Genomic DNA, 16,778 nt, shown 5'->3' on the forward strand with positions numbered 1-16,778 from the left:
GACACACACACACACACACACACACACAAAGTAATCACATAATAAACTAACAATTGTAACTCAAAATTTTAAGAATCGAACTAGATTGACCCTAAACCATACATAGATAAATGGCTGAAGCAGGGAAGAGATGAGCCAATAGAAGACCTAAAACCTGGCTTGCCACCAATTTCCAGCTATGTTTCCATGCACTCTTATGTTTAGGCTTCTGCTTATGATTTATCTGAACAAAGAATTCTTTGGCACAAAATTTCAAACAGCCCATTGTTTTTACAACAACTAAAAATAATTTTCCCCTACATGTACCATTAAAAGTAAAAAAAGTCACAACTTATATATACTGACTTCCAGCTCTCAGTGTTTTACTGGTGGTATGCTACAAAGCAAAGCATGAGTCTGACTGGGATGTGCTTATGAATTTGCAGGCAAGATCCAAATGATGTAGTATAAAATTTGACTGCAGCATTATAGGGTCCTGTTCATAGTCCAACAAGAACAGAACAGCGATTTTCTAACTGCCCTGAAGAGCCATCCATGTATGATTTTGCCTGAACCAACACAGGCAGTACAGTAAAATGGGTTCTGCATTCAGACAGACTTAGGCCTCAAATAATGACTCTACCACAAAAACTAGATTTAACCAAAGGCTTAATTTTCTTATCTTTTATTTGAGGCAAATAGTTGAGTCTCGTGATGTGAAAGTTAAATAGCCCCTCTTTTATCCTGTTCTCCATGTCACAAATCCCAAAGCCAATAAAGAGAAGAGTCAGTGCAAAAAAGTAGCACAGATGCAATTCCCTCCTCCATCCTTCAATTAACTGAGAGATTCTAACCTGCATCTATTTTTACTTACATGTCATTCATTCCACTTCATTTTTCTATAATACATGATTCTAAAACATTATTAAACTTGTTTTTCCAAAATTAAGTGGCTTCTAAATTTCACTAAAAGGCGACATACCTTTGGTTGTGATGAAACAGGAGGAGTACTAATCAAAGGTTTGATAGGGACTGTGTTAGTTTGAGGTGTGCTTATTCTTGGAGACACATAGGATCTTGGGGATGATGCATCAGATGTTAAAGACATTGGAGACTGATTAGATGGCTGGGCTGCAAAAGAATGAAGCAGTTAAGTTCAAATAAATCAAAAACATCTGTAATATATGGAGATCTTTGCACCTCTCTACATGCCCCCTACCCCCTCCCTCCAAAAAAACTTATCTGAAAAAGACAGAATGTGATATACTCACTGGGGCCACACTGACAAAATGAGCTGTGTTATACATAGGCACACACTCAATGTGGTTCTATGTTAAGGCTAGAGCAGGAACGTAAGCCTGGACCTATTCTCACATGGAAGGCATCCTCATCACCCTTACTACTTCTTCTATATTTAGGCCCAGTTTCCCTCTTAGTCTCCTGCCTCATGAGGCTAACTAGAGGCTTGTCAAAGTCTTTCCGCTATTATACTTCAATTTTAGACCAGTTATTCCTGCTCAATTTACCAGCTTTTTGAACTGGGGCCAGAGGAGAAATCAAAGTGACCCTTTCATTTCTCTTTTGTTCCTGTATGTATCTCTTTCCATTGAATAACTTCATGAAGAAGAGAGGTAGCTATTTCAAGGGAGGACTTGAGCATTTCTATATCTGTTTTCTAATCAAAAACCATCCAACATCAACCTGAACCAAACTTCAACTCTTAAGATATACTCAATATTTTACAAAGATTGAGGGCATATCATAATTTACTTTCAGCTTTGGAGTAAAATATCTTATCAGCAACATAAATTCAGCATGAAATATATACTATATTACAGATTTGATAGCAATATTGTAGGATGTCAAAGCGTGCTTCATCTGAAAGAAAGTGTAAATTAAAATACTACTGTCAAATACAGTGATGGGGAAAAAAAAAATCAAGCATAAAATAAAACCATTATTGTAGCAAATAAGCTCAAAGTCTAAAAATATTTGCTAAAATCCCAAGTCAAGATACAATGCTAAAGATATCTAAGAATATGAATACCTTGTGTAGAGAGCTGAGCAGCTTGAGAAATCAGAGAAGTTATGTTGAAAGCTGATGGTCCAGCAGTAAGAAACTTATGAATTATAGACTGCAATGATGCTTGTGTCACAGCTGCTGTAAGAACTAAAAACATACTGTATCTTAAATTCAAATAAAACACAGGCAAATGTGGCATTAGTAACAACTTGAAAATTCAAAAGGATAGGAGTAATATAATGGGTCTAGAGATATGAAATGATCTCAGGCAGAGGACAAGATATTTAATGGGCCTATAATAAAGGAAAAGAATAGAGTTTCCTTTACACTAAAATTCAGGTATTCAGTTCAAGAAAACGCCTCTATGAGACTTTTAAAAAACAGTAAAATGAGTATTCGCTGGAACTTCCAATTACACCACAAATGTATCAACATATACATAAAATACTTAATACGTTACTTAGAATTAATTCGATAAATGGCAGCTATTTAATGAGATTGCTTTTTCACACAAGCTGATCACTCAAACCCTACACATCAACACCCACTCCAACCATCTTTTAAAAGTGGATATTAAAAAGCTGGGCACTTAGAAAAGTCATGTTTTCCAAAGCTTAAGAGCTTTTATTATTGACATTTTCTTATGCTATCATTTCTTCAAACTGTTTAAAAGACCCACTTTGCCTAATAAAAAGTTCACCTATCAAACAAGATAATGCCATGGTTACCTTAGAGAATAAAATCAAAATACAGGAAAGTTGAGGACAGTAAGAACAAAAGATTAATGAATTACCACCCTAAGAGAGCTCCATTTTTAAGATAAAGGAAAAACTTAACCACTTAACATTACTGTTAAATATATTATGTAAAATGTACAGAAATAGAAAACTCTGCAATGCTCTTAGGACTTAATATTTGAATCTGAATTGGTTTATGAATTAAAAGTACATATACTTTCAGACTTCTTTTAGATCACTGCCTAAAAACTTTAGCATACTGAAAAACAAAGATGGAATTAATACAATTAACTGGGAAAAAGAGAAAAATGTTATGTTATACATTATCTCCCTTCTCAAAATTTTTTCAAGTACTGTAAGAAGGAATTACTTAAATGCCTAATTTTAGTAAATAGCATATTTAACATTCCAAGTAATTATATACCCATATACAGGTGTTGTTGTTTTTTTAAAATAAACTAAGAAATCAAGTATCTTTACATCAATTTTAGCAAGCGCTTCTTAGTTTGTACTTAAAAAGCCCCCCACCATATACATTAAGCAGACAGAACAGCTTATCTCCAGTAACTACCAGGTATATGGTAAGTCTTGAAAAATAAACAGAAAATTCAATCGCTAACTCAAATACAATACCAAAGGCATTAAACTACGGTGGATATAAATTCCAAATAATGAAGTGCAAATGTGAATTCAAAATTAAACAAAGACCATTCCTAAAATGGGAATTTTACTAATTACATAATTTTACACAATGCACTTGGGTTTTTAAAAATTATTAGCATGAAAATTTACCTTCATTTATTTTGGATATGTCCACGTTAGAATTATTAAGTTGCAGTGTAGCTTGCAAAGCAGGAAGCAACTGTCTAAGAAGATTTGGATCCTGAAGTAACGGAGGTATTGGTGACTGTGGGACAGGGGAAACAGGGATTGCTGAAGCAGATGTTGGAGGTGCAGATGTGGGATTCAGTCCAGAAGACGACGATGTGGAAGGAGTTGTGCAAGAATGTGATACAGATTTGTCTCCTGATGTAGATTCTAAATAAACAGGAGATAATAAGGCTGATAAAAATTACTTGAATAGAGGAACTGGAACCAGCTTCCATGTGCCAGGAGCCCAACCCAAATAATGTCATTTAATCTTTACAAGTTAGCATACAGAAAAGACTCAGTAAATATGACTGACTAAAGTGATGAGGTAGGCATTTTTATGTTCCAGTTTCATCGGTGAGAAAACTGAAAGATTACATAATTTGCTGAAGTCACAAAACCTGGTAAAGCAGTGATTCACCCATACCCATGTCTGATTCTAAAAGTACCACTCAGTTTATGCGTCTCAGACACATTTATGTATTAACTACACATTCAAGTAAGCTTCTATTAGGATAAAGGGACAATACAATTCTTCAGGACTTAGTGTTACAACTCTGATAAAACAACTTAAGGTGAAATATTTATGACCACAATAACAACCTACCTAAATATAGCAATGGCCTTAATACAAAACAGGATAGGCATCATGGTGAGTAACCCCAGAATGGGCTAAGGATATGATAAAGAGCAAAACTAGCGGCCTGCTTTGGCAGATAAAAAAAACTTACATTTAAAACAAGTACTGGTAACCAAAATATTTTAAGGAACTCCTAATGATCAAAAAGGACAAACCACACAAAAGAAATCAAACAAAAGACATGAAATGGCATTTCAAAGAAGAAACTTGAATGGCTTTATAAAAAAACTGCAAAAGATGCTGAACTTCATTGATAATCAGGAAAATGCAAATTAAAAGCAAAAAGGTATCTTTTTACAAGATGGACAAAAATTTAAAAGCCCGACCATATCAAACGTTAGCAAGGAGTAATAGGAACACTTCACATTTCTGGTGGAGACTAGACTGATATAACACATTGGAAAATAACAATTAGGCATTATCTAGAAAAACTGGAGCTGCATACACTTGGTGACCTACTAATCCCCCATAGGTATATACCCTTAAAAAAACTCTGTGTAAACCAGAAGAAACATTCAACAATTTTTATCATAGTATTATGTTTGTTTTATTTTACTACAAAACTAGAAACAAACCAAATGTCCACCAACAGGAAAATGAACACAAACTGATATTTTCATACTATGGAATACAGTGACTTTCATGGAGGAAAAAGAGCATTAGAAACAGACCTTATTATGGGTAACAACATTAAGACTAGACTACTCAAGATGTTCATACATAGTCTCTTACAATATTGGTCTAAAGACTAAATATAGAAAATTTACACTTTTCACTGCCTGTCCACTGCCATCATTGGTCGAATGCACACCCCAGGGAAAGGCCTGTCCCAGTCAGCTCCACCCTACTGATGCAGCCTTCCCACCTGGCTGAAGTTAATGTCTGACACCGTGAAGGAGCAGATCTACAAACTGGCCAAGGGCCTGACTCCCTCACAAATCGGTGTGATCCTGATTCACACGACAGTGCACAAAGTACGCTTTGTGACAGGCAATAAGATCCTGAAAATTCTTAAGTCCAAAGGACTTGCTCCTGATCTTCCTGAGGAGCTCTACCATTTAATTAAGAAAGCTGTTGCTGTTGAAAAACATTTTGAGAGGGAACAGAAAGGACAAGGGTGCTAAATTCCATCTGATTGAGTGGCATACACCATTTGGCTCAATATTGTAAGATCAAACGAGTCCTCCCCCCAAACAGAAATGAGTCATTCACAGCCCCTGCCCTGGTTGCATAAAATGTGTATGTACTCAAACAGTAAAATCACTGTTTAGGGGGAAAAAACTGCTAAAGCATCTTTAATTTCCATATATACACATTTCTTGAAGATTTAAGTTCATATGTATATTATATAACTGATTTAAGACTATTACTGTAATGGTCGAAAGAATTAGGGGCAATAGCTCTCTCTAAAATACGAACCTCAGGATGTATTGATCAATTATGATCAAGTGAGAAGGCCTAAGATATTTTAATATTTGAAGGGAAACATTTTAAAGGAGGGTGTATAAGTCTGGCAGACTGCCTATGATGTTAAGCTTTGCTATTCTGGATACATACAGGGATGGGCAAAAGTAGGTTTATGGTTGTTGGTGTGGAAAAGCATATGACAATAGATAATAATAATAAACTCTTTGCATACTCACAACTATAAACCTACTTTTGCCCATGCCTGGAGACAAGTGTAAAGAAATTTGATTTTGAAAACCAGCTGTCAGTTACTACATTTTATGAGGCAATTATAGACCATGGTAACAGTTTTCTCTAACTGTATATTAGGAAATATACAACTTAGAGGCATCTTGATTAATATTTAGAGCAAAACAAGTTCTATATTTTTACTTCCTATATGAACTTCCTTTACTTCCTGCACGAATTAGTAACCACACCCCTCTGAAATGATCCTTACTCTCTTTTTATTATTTCTACTGTGACTTTATTTTGCTTTTAATGACAGGAGTTGGAGAAGAAGGTGTGAATTGTTTTCAAATTTGTTTTGGTATTGCTAAGTCTACACATGCTTGAAAATTCTTCAGTGTTGTCCTTCAATCCAAGAACACAGAAAACTAATACGTATTATACCATAAAAAAATAAAGTAAAACTAAGAACCCTTAACTTCTAGTTTTAATGTTTATTTACTCCGAGGATACTTTTTACAGTTTTATGAGAAAACATTATTGATAAATAGTATGGAAACCAGTTGAAGCAAGTGACATGCCTAAAGGCAAGAATTTCTCTTCTAAAAAAGTTTTCTTTTAAATACCAGTTTTCAACAGAATTCTTATCAAAATCACCTGTGAAGTTAAGGGAAAATGCAGATACCAGGGCTTTACCCCAGGTCTAATGAACCTGGTAAGGCCCAAGCACATATTGAACTTGTCAAAGTTCTATGGATGATTCTGGCATCCCTTGCTGGTTATGAAAAACATAGAGTGCCCTAACACAGATCTATTATATTATCCAGCATCTTCTACTACATGGTTTTTCCATCTCCTCCTTCTATTAGAACATAAACTCCCACGGGAGAGAAATTTTGTTGTATTTACTCTATAGCCCTGGTACAAAATGGGGCTTGGCATCAAGATAACATCAACATGTATTTGTTGACTGGATGCCTAAATTTGTAATAATGATTGGTCTAGGTGCACAAATATGTGCTCTCTCTAGGTTTTAAACTTATGATAATGGGGGAGAAAGCCTATGGTTGCCATAAATAATTGACAAAGCAGACAACAGCTCACTTTATGCTATTTTCATAAAGCTGAGTTAACACTGTATAGTCTTAAACAAATTTAACTTAGACTTATTTAAAATAATCTTATAAAATATATAACCACGTTTTTTATACAAAAACTCAACGAAACTACTGTTCACAACAAGTAAACAGTCACTGAGTTCGTTTTTTCTACCGATTTAATTTTTATTAACATTTTTGCCTGAACCCCCTTTTTAAAAAATTTTTTTTTTTTTAATTGATTTTAGAGCAAGAGGAAGGGAGAGGGGGAGAAAGATAGAAACATCAATGATGAGAAAGGGTTCACTGACTGGCTGCCTCCTGCACATCTCCTGATGGGGATTGGGCCTGCAACCTGGGCATGTGCCATGACCGGGCATTGAACTGCAATCTCCTGGTTCATGGGTTGATGGCTCAACCACTGAGCCATGCCAGTTGGGCATAACCTATAACTATTAAGGTTTAAAGTAATATCATTTACCTTTTTAAATTATAGCACCCTTTCAAATTACCCAAGAAAACATAAAGTCAAATTCATTTCTGACCTACATTTCTCTGTTATGCCAAGTTACTCCTTGTGATCTACAATAAGATCTAAAAAGACACTGCACAGTAGTAAAAGGTACTAATTACATTTCTAACCATTAATTTCCTACAGTGTTCTGACAGTTGCTCTAATACTGAACAGGATGTGTGAACAAAGCTCAAAACTAGTAGTACAACAAGGTACGTGCCTGTTCTATTTTCTAGTAATGGTGTTACCCAGAAGAGTACAACATGGAGAAGTTATAAAAGAAAAAGTGTACTAGTGGAAAAAACGTAGGATAGCTAGGTTACAACACCTGGCATATAATCTGTGACCTTCATTTCAATTTTTTTAATTTTAAAATTCATAAATATTTTTGCATGGCCAGGCATGGTTCAGCAGTTGAGCGTTGACCTAGGATCCAAGAGATTGCTGTTCAATTCCTGGTCAGGGCACATGCCCAGGTTTTGGGCTCGATCCCCAGCAGGGGGCATGCAGGAGGCAGCTGATCAATAACTCTTTCATCATTGATGTTTCCTTCTCTATCCCTCTCCCCTTCCTCTCTCTGAAATCAATAGATATATTTAAAAAATAAATAAAATTCATATTTTTAATCACATATTCATCCAGAACATTTTCTATGCATTTACAAATGTACGTAAGTGTTGATGTTTTATAATATAAAGATATATTTTTTCAACTTGATTTTTTTATTCAACTGAGAAAATCTTTATGCTAATACAAAGGATGAGCACATTATAAAACTTTTAACAGATTTTGCTATACTAAAGTGACCTCTGCAATAACTTACACATCAATTGTGTTTCTCCACATTCGACTGCCCCTAATCTTGAAGTGAGAAATCTTATTTTAATGTTTTTCATTTTAATCTTAATTTCCAATATGTACTTATAATTGTGCTCTTGAAATTTTTCATGCTGGTAAAATATATGTAACATACAATTTACCATTATAATCATAATTTCTAGGTTTACATTAAGTGGAATTAAGTACATTCACACTGTTGTGCAACCATCACCATTATCCATCTCCAGAACTTTTTCATCTGTCCAAATAGACACTTTCTATCCAATTAAACAATAGTTCCCCATCTCCCCAGCCCCTAGTAACCACTGTTTTACCTTCTATCTCTCTGAATTTGCCCATTCTAGGTACCTCATATAATTAAAATCAAACAGTATTTGTCCGTTCTGTGTCAGGCTTATTTCACTTAGCACAAAGTTTTCAAGGTTCACCTTTTTAAGACTGAATAATATCACAATTGCACGTATAATAATTTGGTTATCCCTGTATCCTGTTGATGGACCCTTGGATTGTTTCCACTTTTTGGCTATTGTGAATATTGCTGCTATGAACATAGTGTATACATACCTGTTTGATTCCCTGGCTTTCAGTTCTTTTGGTTATGTACCTAGGCGTGGAATTGCTGGATCCTATGACAAAATTCTATGTTTCACTTTTTGATGAACTGCCAAACTGTATTTCACAGCAGCTGTTGTCATTTTACATTTCAACTAGCAACACAAAAGGGTTCCAATTTCTCCACATCCTCAAAAACACTTGTTATTTTCCATTGCTGTTTCTACAATAGCCATCCTAATGGGTGTGAAGTGGTATTTCATTGTGGTCTTAATTTGCTTTCCCTGATGACTAATGATGTTGAGGACCCGTTCATGTGCTTATTGGTTATTAGAGTATTTTCTTTGGAGAAATATCTGTTCAAGTCTTTTGCCCATTTTTTAACTGGGCTGTTTCATTTTGCTATTGAGTTATACGGCTTTATAATATTCTGGATATTAATCCTTTATCAGGCATGTCATTTACAAGTATTTCCTCCCATTCTGTAGGTTGTCTTTTCATGGAAAAAAAGTTTTAAATTTTGATGAAGTCCAACTGATTTTCTTTTGTTGCCTGTGCTTTTGGTGTCATATCTAACTACCAACGTCATGAAGATTTTCCCGTTTTCTCCTAAAACAGGGCTAGGGAACTCTTTTTCTGTCATTTGGATATTTATAACATCATTTCGCAGACGATACAAAATTATCAACTTAAAAATTAGCTATGAAAAAAGCTCCTAGGTTTATTGAACTTTAAGTCCGGTTACCTTGGCAGGGCCAGGCCAAATGATTTCTTGGCCCTATCCAGCCTGCGGGCCAGACGGTCCACACCTCTATTCTAAAAGTTTTATAGGTTTAGCTCCTAAATTCAGGTCTTGGGTCCATTTTGAGTTAATTTTTTAATTGTAAGGCAAAGTTGGCGATTTTTATTTTTTGTTAATCCTCATACAAGGTTATTTTTCCATTGGTTTTTAGAGAGAACAGAAGGGAGGGAGGAGGAGAGAAACATCGATGTGAGAGAGATACATTGACTGGCTGCCTCCAGCATTCACCCAGCCTGGGATGGGGATCCCAGGTACGTGCCCTTGACTGGGAATTGAACCTGCAACCCTCTGATGTGTAGGCCAATGCTCTAACTACTGAGCAACACCACCAGCCAGGGCAAGGCTGGTGATTTTAAATTCCTTTTTTATAAGTGCCTGCTCATATCCTTTGCTCATTTTTCTACTGGATTATCTTTTTCATATTGCTTTAATATTTAATTGTATCCTCAATGTACTATTATATTGAGAATGTTTTATCCCAATTTGATATTCACCTTTCAACCTTTATTGCATCTCTGTCATAGAGAAGTTTTAAATGTCCTATGTGGTCAAATCTCAGCTTTTTCTTTTAAGGCAATGCTTCTTAGGGTCTTGATTTATTTTTAGTTTTTTAAATATATCTTTATTGATTTCAGAGAAAGGAGGGGAGAGGAAGAGAGAGAGATAGAAAAATCAATGATGAAAGAGTCATCATTGATCAGCTGCCTCATGCACGCCCCCAACTGGGGATCAAGCCTGCAACCAGGGCAGGTGCCCTGACCAGGAATCGAACAGTGATCTCCTGAATCCTAGGTCAATGCTCAATCATTGAGCACTCCCAGCCAGGCCTGGGTTTTGATTTAAAAGACCTTCCATAACCCTCAAGTTATAAAACATAATTCTGAAGTTATTGACTGAAGCAGACTAAATTACCCCACTTCATTTATTCAACAATATTCGAGTAACTTTATGGCCAATCTTTCTAATTTTTCATTAGTACTTAATAATCCCAAAAATTATTTTGAAGAAACAGAAGGCTAAATGTCACTGGCTACAGACGGTTAATGACCTTCTCTGTTGGCTATAAAGGGCCATTGTCGACACATTGATATAAATCTTCAGGTTCATTAGAATTTCACCCAGTCTACAAATATCATCAAAACACAAAAGGATAGTTTATTCCTGTGACTAACTCATACCTCGAATTAATAAATGAATAATTGTCCCTCCCATAAGGTGGAAACTGTGGAACCAGCAAGTAACTACGTGAATATTAGACATGCTAATTTTCTGAGAGTAGCTTGAAGTTACTGCATAGGTCTGCTTCTGCAGCCGCCATGTTTACTTTTCCAAACTTATCTATGCTAATAAATTGTAAGAAACTTGTTAATTAAGGTCATTAAACTCTTCTAACTCTGGTATTTAATTGGCCGAAGCAAAGTAAAAGGATCCATGTCTCCTGCATATTTTGTCACTCCATAAATCTAGAAGGGAGGGTGGAGTTAGGGCCAGTTTATAGAACAGACAAGGGGGTGCCAACTGACAAAAATCAGTTTTAGATATTTTACAATTTGTTACTTTGTTATATGATTGTCCAATAAATTAATCTTGTGAATAGATGTTCAAATGTTACCCTAACAGATACAAATCTGAAAGGAGTTAGATCTGACTTCCTCTTTGTTTCGCCCTACCCAACACAAGTATTGCTCTGCAAAATCGTCGTTTGACACCTTTTCACACTTATGTCTATTCAAAACTTCAAGCAAAGGTAAGATTTTAATTTATCTTCGGTTCTTTTTCTCAAAAGACACACTGGCATTAAACATATCTAAATCTATTGCTGGTATCCTTTAATTAGAGACACAACACATGTAACACTTCTTTTTCTCCAAATACATTTTAAAAATCATGACCAATGTGTTTCCCCAACCCTGAACAAACTCATTACCATTCTTTCATTTATTTATCCATCTATGAAAATTTTTACTGACTGCCTACTATTTGCCAAGGATCATGGATAGATCAGTGGTTAAGAAAGATCCTGCCCTTTTATTATTTATTACAGCATCCTACTGTTGACATCCCTAGAAACAGCTACTCTATTAGCACTTAAGACCAAGAGACCACTTTTATTTGAACCATCAACCTCTTCATATAAATTGTCAAGGAAAATCCAAACAAGGAAATAACTACATTGGTAAGAAGAGTCAATAGGAAGCTTAATTTAAACAGTGTCTCCCACTGAGGAAAACAATATATATTTCAAATTAATGGGTACTTCACAAATTTAGACCAAAAGCAATCTGGAAAAAAAATCCAAATTCTTGTTTAATTTAAGGAAACAATATTGTCTTCAGTTCACATGCAAGGAGAAGTACCTGGAAAGATTGTACAACTTTCCCCATATAAATAGGCAATTCCAAGGTAACTGAGTTTCTTCCTGTAAGTTCAATAAATTTATTAAATTACAGGAGTCTAAGTCAATATATATTTGTTGGGTCTTTCATTATGGTTTTATGAAAAGAGCATGAATTTTGGAGAAACTGCCACTAACACCATGTGTTTAGATTGGGGCAATGTTCAGGCTCTTCATATCTATGAGGGAATATCTTCTCCCTCACGATGATGTTTTAAGGAATAAATTAAAACGTATATAAAACACCTAGCACCAAATGTGGTATATTGTTAATTTTTAATTGTTGTTTGTAAGAAATGGTGCTTGAAGCATGGACAAAGAGGATAGAAAGTGAACAAAGTACAAATGTAGTAAAACATAACACCTAATCCTAAATAGGATATAGTCTAATTGAAGAAACTAAAATTATAATGTGATAAATGCTATAATAAACAAAAGTACAAAGTATTTGGGAAACAAAGATTGGGAGAAGTTAACTAATGCTTAGAACCAAATGATATCAGAGCTGGCTCTTAAACAAAGGGTACTGAGTTCAACAGAATAGGAATAAAAGAAATATGTCTTTCTTCTCAGCAAAGGCTCCAAACATGAAAGAACATAACATGCCCTAAGAAATGTACAAATTTGCAACAGATGAATTATAGGAAATGTAAGAGTGGAATGTTAGAGGTCAAGCTAGTAAGACAGACTGCAACTAGACAGACAAGTACTTGCTTTAATCTCACTATAAAGTATGAACTTTACCCTGTGGATAATGGAAAACCATCACAAACTTTAAAACAAGGAAGTGATACAATCCAAACTAAATTTTATAATGATGCCACCATAAGTGGACAAATTAGGTAAAAGGAAGCAGAGCAGTAATCAGATTAGTTCAGGAGTGATGACCTGAGTTTCAATAATGGCAGTTGCATAAACGAGATAAAGAATATATGCAAATAAGATATAGGAGGAAGAATCCAAGATTTGTCCATGGTTGGGTAGGTAGGGGGAGGTGGGCTGGAAATGTTGAAGAACAAGGAAAGTTTGGGGGGGAATAGTGTTGTCACAGAGAACCTAAGAATAAATTGTGGGAAAAGGGAGGACTTTGGGACACACTGTATTCTGAGGACATATAACATACACCAAGTGCTTATAGAAGGAAATCATACATGTGAGACAAGAATGACTGTCCAGCAAAAGAGAATACGTTGGGCAAAACAAACAAACAAACAAAACAGTAAAAGACTGAACACTGCTGCTATTTAAGGGGCAAGAAGATAATAGAAGTAGGAAATTTAAGAGTAGCAGTAAAAAAGGAAAAAAAAAGAAAAAAAAAAAAAGAGGAGCAGTATCCCAGATGACAGGAAAGAAAGGAATTTCAAAAAGGAGGTGAGAGCTAAAAAGTGTTAAAATGAACAAGTAAAATGAAATAGACTTTAAGAACTGAAAAACCGTAACATCCTTTATAAAGGGCACACAGTTTTCATCTCTCAAGAATTCTCTCTGTTAATTTAATTCTGTATCAGGATAAATATGATTTGTACACCTACCCTTGGCCCTCAAGTTGGGCTCTAGAAGGGGAAAAGATTAGGCATAGGGTGGGGGTCAAGGAGAGATCAGCTCAGATGTGGCTTGAGGTCCATGTGTGGCTGGATCTCATTATATCCACGCAGCATCTCCTAAACCCATAAAACACTTAAAAGTCTGTCCTTGACATTTATTAATGTTAATCAGGTAATTAGCCTGCTAACTGGCCTACCCACATTTATTTATGTATTGTCTTTTCACTTTCTTAGTTTCTTTCCTTTTCCTTTTAATCCTCACCCAAAGATATTTTTTCTAATGATTTTTAGAGAGTGGAAGGGAGAAAGGGAGGGAGGGAGGGAAGTGGGAGGAGAGGGAGAGAGAGCAAAAGAGAAACATCGATTGGTTGCCTGCCTTCCGCACCCACCCCAATCTAGCCAGGATCAAACCTGCAACTGAGGTATGTGCCCTTGATGGGGGACTGAACCCATGACCATTCAGTTCGAGAGCCGAAACTCTAATCACTGAGCCACAGTGGGCAGGGCCATTTCCTTAGTTTCTTAAACATAATATAAAGCATAAGTTTAGGACTGTGAGTGGCCTAGGCAAATACAAATACGCTTTGCTTCTCTTTATGTCTCACCTCCCAAGTAGTAGTTGTTACAACTTTTTTGAACACTGTATGGTTATTAGCACTGAGTTGGATAAATAGTTTGGGCTGCAAAATTTAACTTCTACTCTTCAGACATTAAGACTCCTTATCTTGTGGCCCATCAGTTTTCTAATTCACAAGCTGAAACCAATAACTGAACATTATATAAAAATGTCGAGTTTTAAAAATGTCTCTATTCATACTTAAGTTTTAATTAATAGAAAATTGAGACAATTTCTAAACTAAACCATCATGACAATTATCACCAAAAAAACAAAAATTACACAAATATGAAGGGACAGTCATTTGGATTTGATAAGTTATTTAAACCATTACTAAGTATTATAAATTAAGTACTGGACTTTAAAGTGTAAAAGGCAAAAAACAGTTATGAGGCTTCATAATTAAAAATTTAAATAAAAAACTAAATATGGCTAACTCTAGACCTACATGTATGCAGTAACATTCTCAGATTTTAAAAATAAGAATTTATAATTAAGAGTCTTATTAAGCTAACGGAAATAATGTAATATAATCAGAAATTAAGAAACTATATATAGTTCAACGTGCAGCACATCTAGTAATAATGGCATACCTTTTCTTTCTGTTTTCTGTGCAGGGACAGAAGATGTGGGTGTAGGCAGTTTTGATAAAGTAGATGCTCCATTAGCATCAAATGATTTCTTTGGCTGGTGATCAGACTGTAGCGTAAATTGACTAGAAGGAACAGTGCTTGGGGTAGCAGTTGGATGAACCACTGGTTTGATGGGGTGCTGTACTGGCGTAGAACTACTGTGAGTCTCTGCTCTTGGCAGTCTGTAGTCTCTGTCATTGTGTCTGCTTGTTTGAGACAAAATATTCTGTGGGAGCAAACTACTGGCATCACTGGAATGCTTGTCTTCCACTTTAGTTCACAGTTGGAAAAAAGAGATGTTGGAATGACGGTGACGGAAGGGGGAAGAAAAAAGATTATGTTAGAATCCTGTCTTGAACATCAGCTAATTTAGCAACATACTTGTACTTTTAATAAAACTGCAAGCCCAGTTAGTATATGCAGTTTTACTACTAGCATATAAATATCTAAATGCTGGAAGAATTTTGGCTCAACTATAAATACTAATCTATACTCAGATTTCAAGTGGACTACAATTTTTTTTGGATTCTTTAGAATCACAGTTGTTCAAATAAAACATTAAAAATACTTAAGTAATTTTTAATATTTTAATAATTTTAAAAGTAAATATGGTCCATTCTTTTAAAACATTGACCTTTGGTTATAATAATTAAATGAATTGTCCACAATGATTAACCGGCAAAGGCAGATTAGCTTTATTAGTCTGATCTTTCTGAATGCTAAAGCAGCTAATTAGTGGGCTCTAAAGTAGTTTGTACTAGGACTTAAATGACCTCATTTTGGGATGCCTGAATTAACTGTGCATTCAGTAAGTAAATAAATTAATCAATTAATATTTTAATAATGCAAACAAATAGAAGTAGTTATAAAATCAAGTTATAGATAATGCTATCTGAAAATAGGAGTCCTACATGCACAGCTTAGTTAAAAAAAAAAATCTATTTGCTATTTTTAGTTACTTGAAGAACAGATCTTCTTCCAATTTAAATTGAAAAAAAACTTTTAAATTCAGGAGTATTTTTGCCTCCACAAAGAGTATAAAAGAAGGAAAAATTAAACAATCATGGTAACAAAATTTGAATTCATCAAAAAATCTGTAGCCTACATTACAACAGTCCAATCAGTAACTAAAGAATTAAAACAGTACGTTTATTATGTTTCCAAGTAGAGAAACATTTTAAGATTCAAGCATATTCTATGTAATGATAATATTACCAAAGGATGCCCTCCTTGTTGAATACTGTATTGTTTTTTCCAATTCACAGTTCCTCCAAGTCTAGAGACCAAGACAGCACAAACAAGGACGTATGCTGAAACTACAAGTCAGTTTTCAACTCATCAGTGCACAACTCCTACATATTAAACCAAAACAAAAGGTACTGCCAAAAAACTTCAATCTATCAACTTGCATGTACATAAAACTTAAAGTTTTATTTTAGGGTCTTCCTGAAAAGATTACTACAATAGAAACTTCTAGGAACAGACATAATAGAAATAACACCATGCCCAATTCCCACCAAGCTTGTCACTCGATTACCTAGAACTTTTATTTCATAGACACACACACACACACAAAAATATCCCTTTTAGTTCTGTATGATTACAACAGTCAAAATGTAAATATATTCAGATTAAAACTAAAGACAATATTTCTTCTAACACTTGTAAGCTTTGGGAAAAAAACCAAACAGCAGCAGCATTATAGGAACTGAGAAAGATACAGCTGCAACAGTTTTCTATTATTCACAATTCTATAGAACAGTTAAAGCAGTGACTTTATTTGCACATCCCCCACAACAAGGACATTTCACAAATGTTGGGAGACATTTTTGGTTGTTACAACTGAGAAGGGAGGTGTGTATTGGCATCTAGAATATAGAAGCCAGGTACGGTGCGTAACAT

At 35.0% G+C, this 16,778-nt stretch overlaps 1 protein-coding gene and 1 pseudogene across 13 annotated transcripts in view; one reads left to right on the plus strand and one right to left on the minus strand.

Annotated features, from left to right (window-relative positions):
* Window positions 1-16,778, minus strand: part of WAC (WW domain containing adaptor with coiled-coil) — an 89,402-nt gene that overhangs the window by 10,229 nt on the left and 62,395 nt on the right. For 7 of the 12 annotated variants that reach the window (XM_081159951.1, XM_081159947.1, XM_081159950.1 and 4 more), the window contains exons 7-10: window positions 14,838-15,146; window positions 3,532-3,777; window positions 2,027-2,149; window positions 962-1,110 (exon numbers count right to left, since the gene is read on the minus strand). In XM_081159951.1, the coding sequence (XP_081016077.1) occupies window positions 962-1,110; window positions 2,027-2,149; window positions 3,532-3,777; window positions 14,838-15,146 (827 nt within the window). The remainder of the gene's footprint in view (window positions 1-961; window positions 1,111-2,026; window positions 2,150-3,531; window positions 3,778-14,837; window positions 15,147-16,778) is intronic. The other 5 variants (XM_081159953.1, XM_081159952.1, XM_081159958.1 and 2 more) reach the window with 1 other exon arrangement.
* On the plus strand, window positions 5,053-5,483 carry LOC308559056 (small ribosomal subunit protein uS15-like; annotated as a pseudogene). Its single transcript has one exon. The product of its transcript is annotated as a small ribosomal subunit protein uS15-like (transcript).

This window comes from Miniopterus schreibersii, assembly GCF_964146895.1.
Source record: "Miniopterus schreibersii genome assembly, chromosome: 1".
Lineage (NCBI taxonomy): Eukaryota > Metazoa > Chordata > Mammalia > Chiroptera > Miniopteridae > Miniopterus > Miniopterus schreibersii.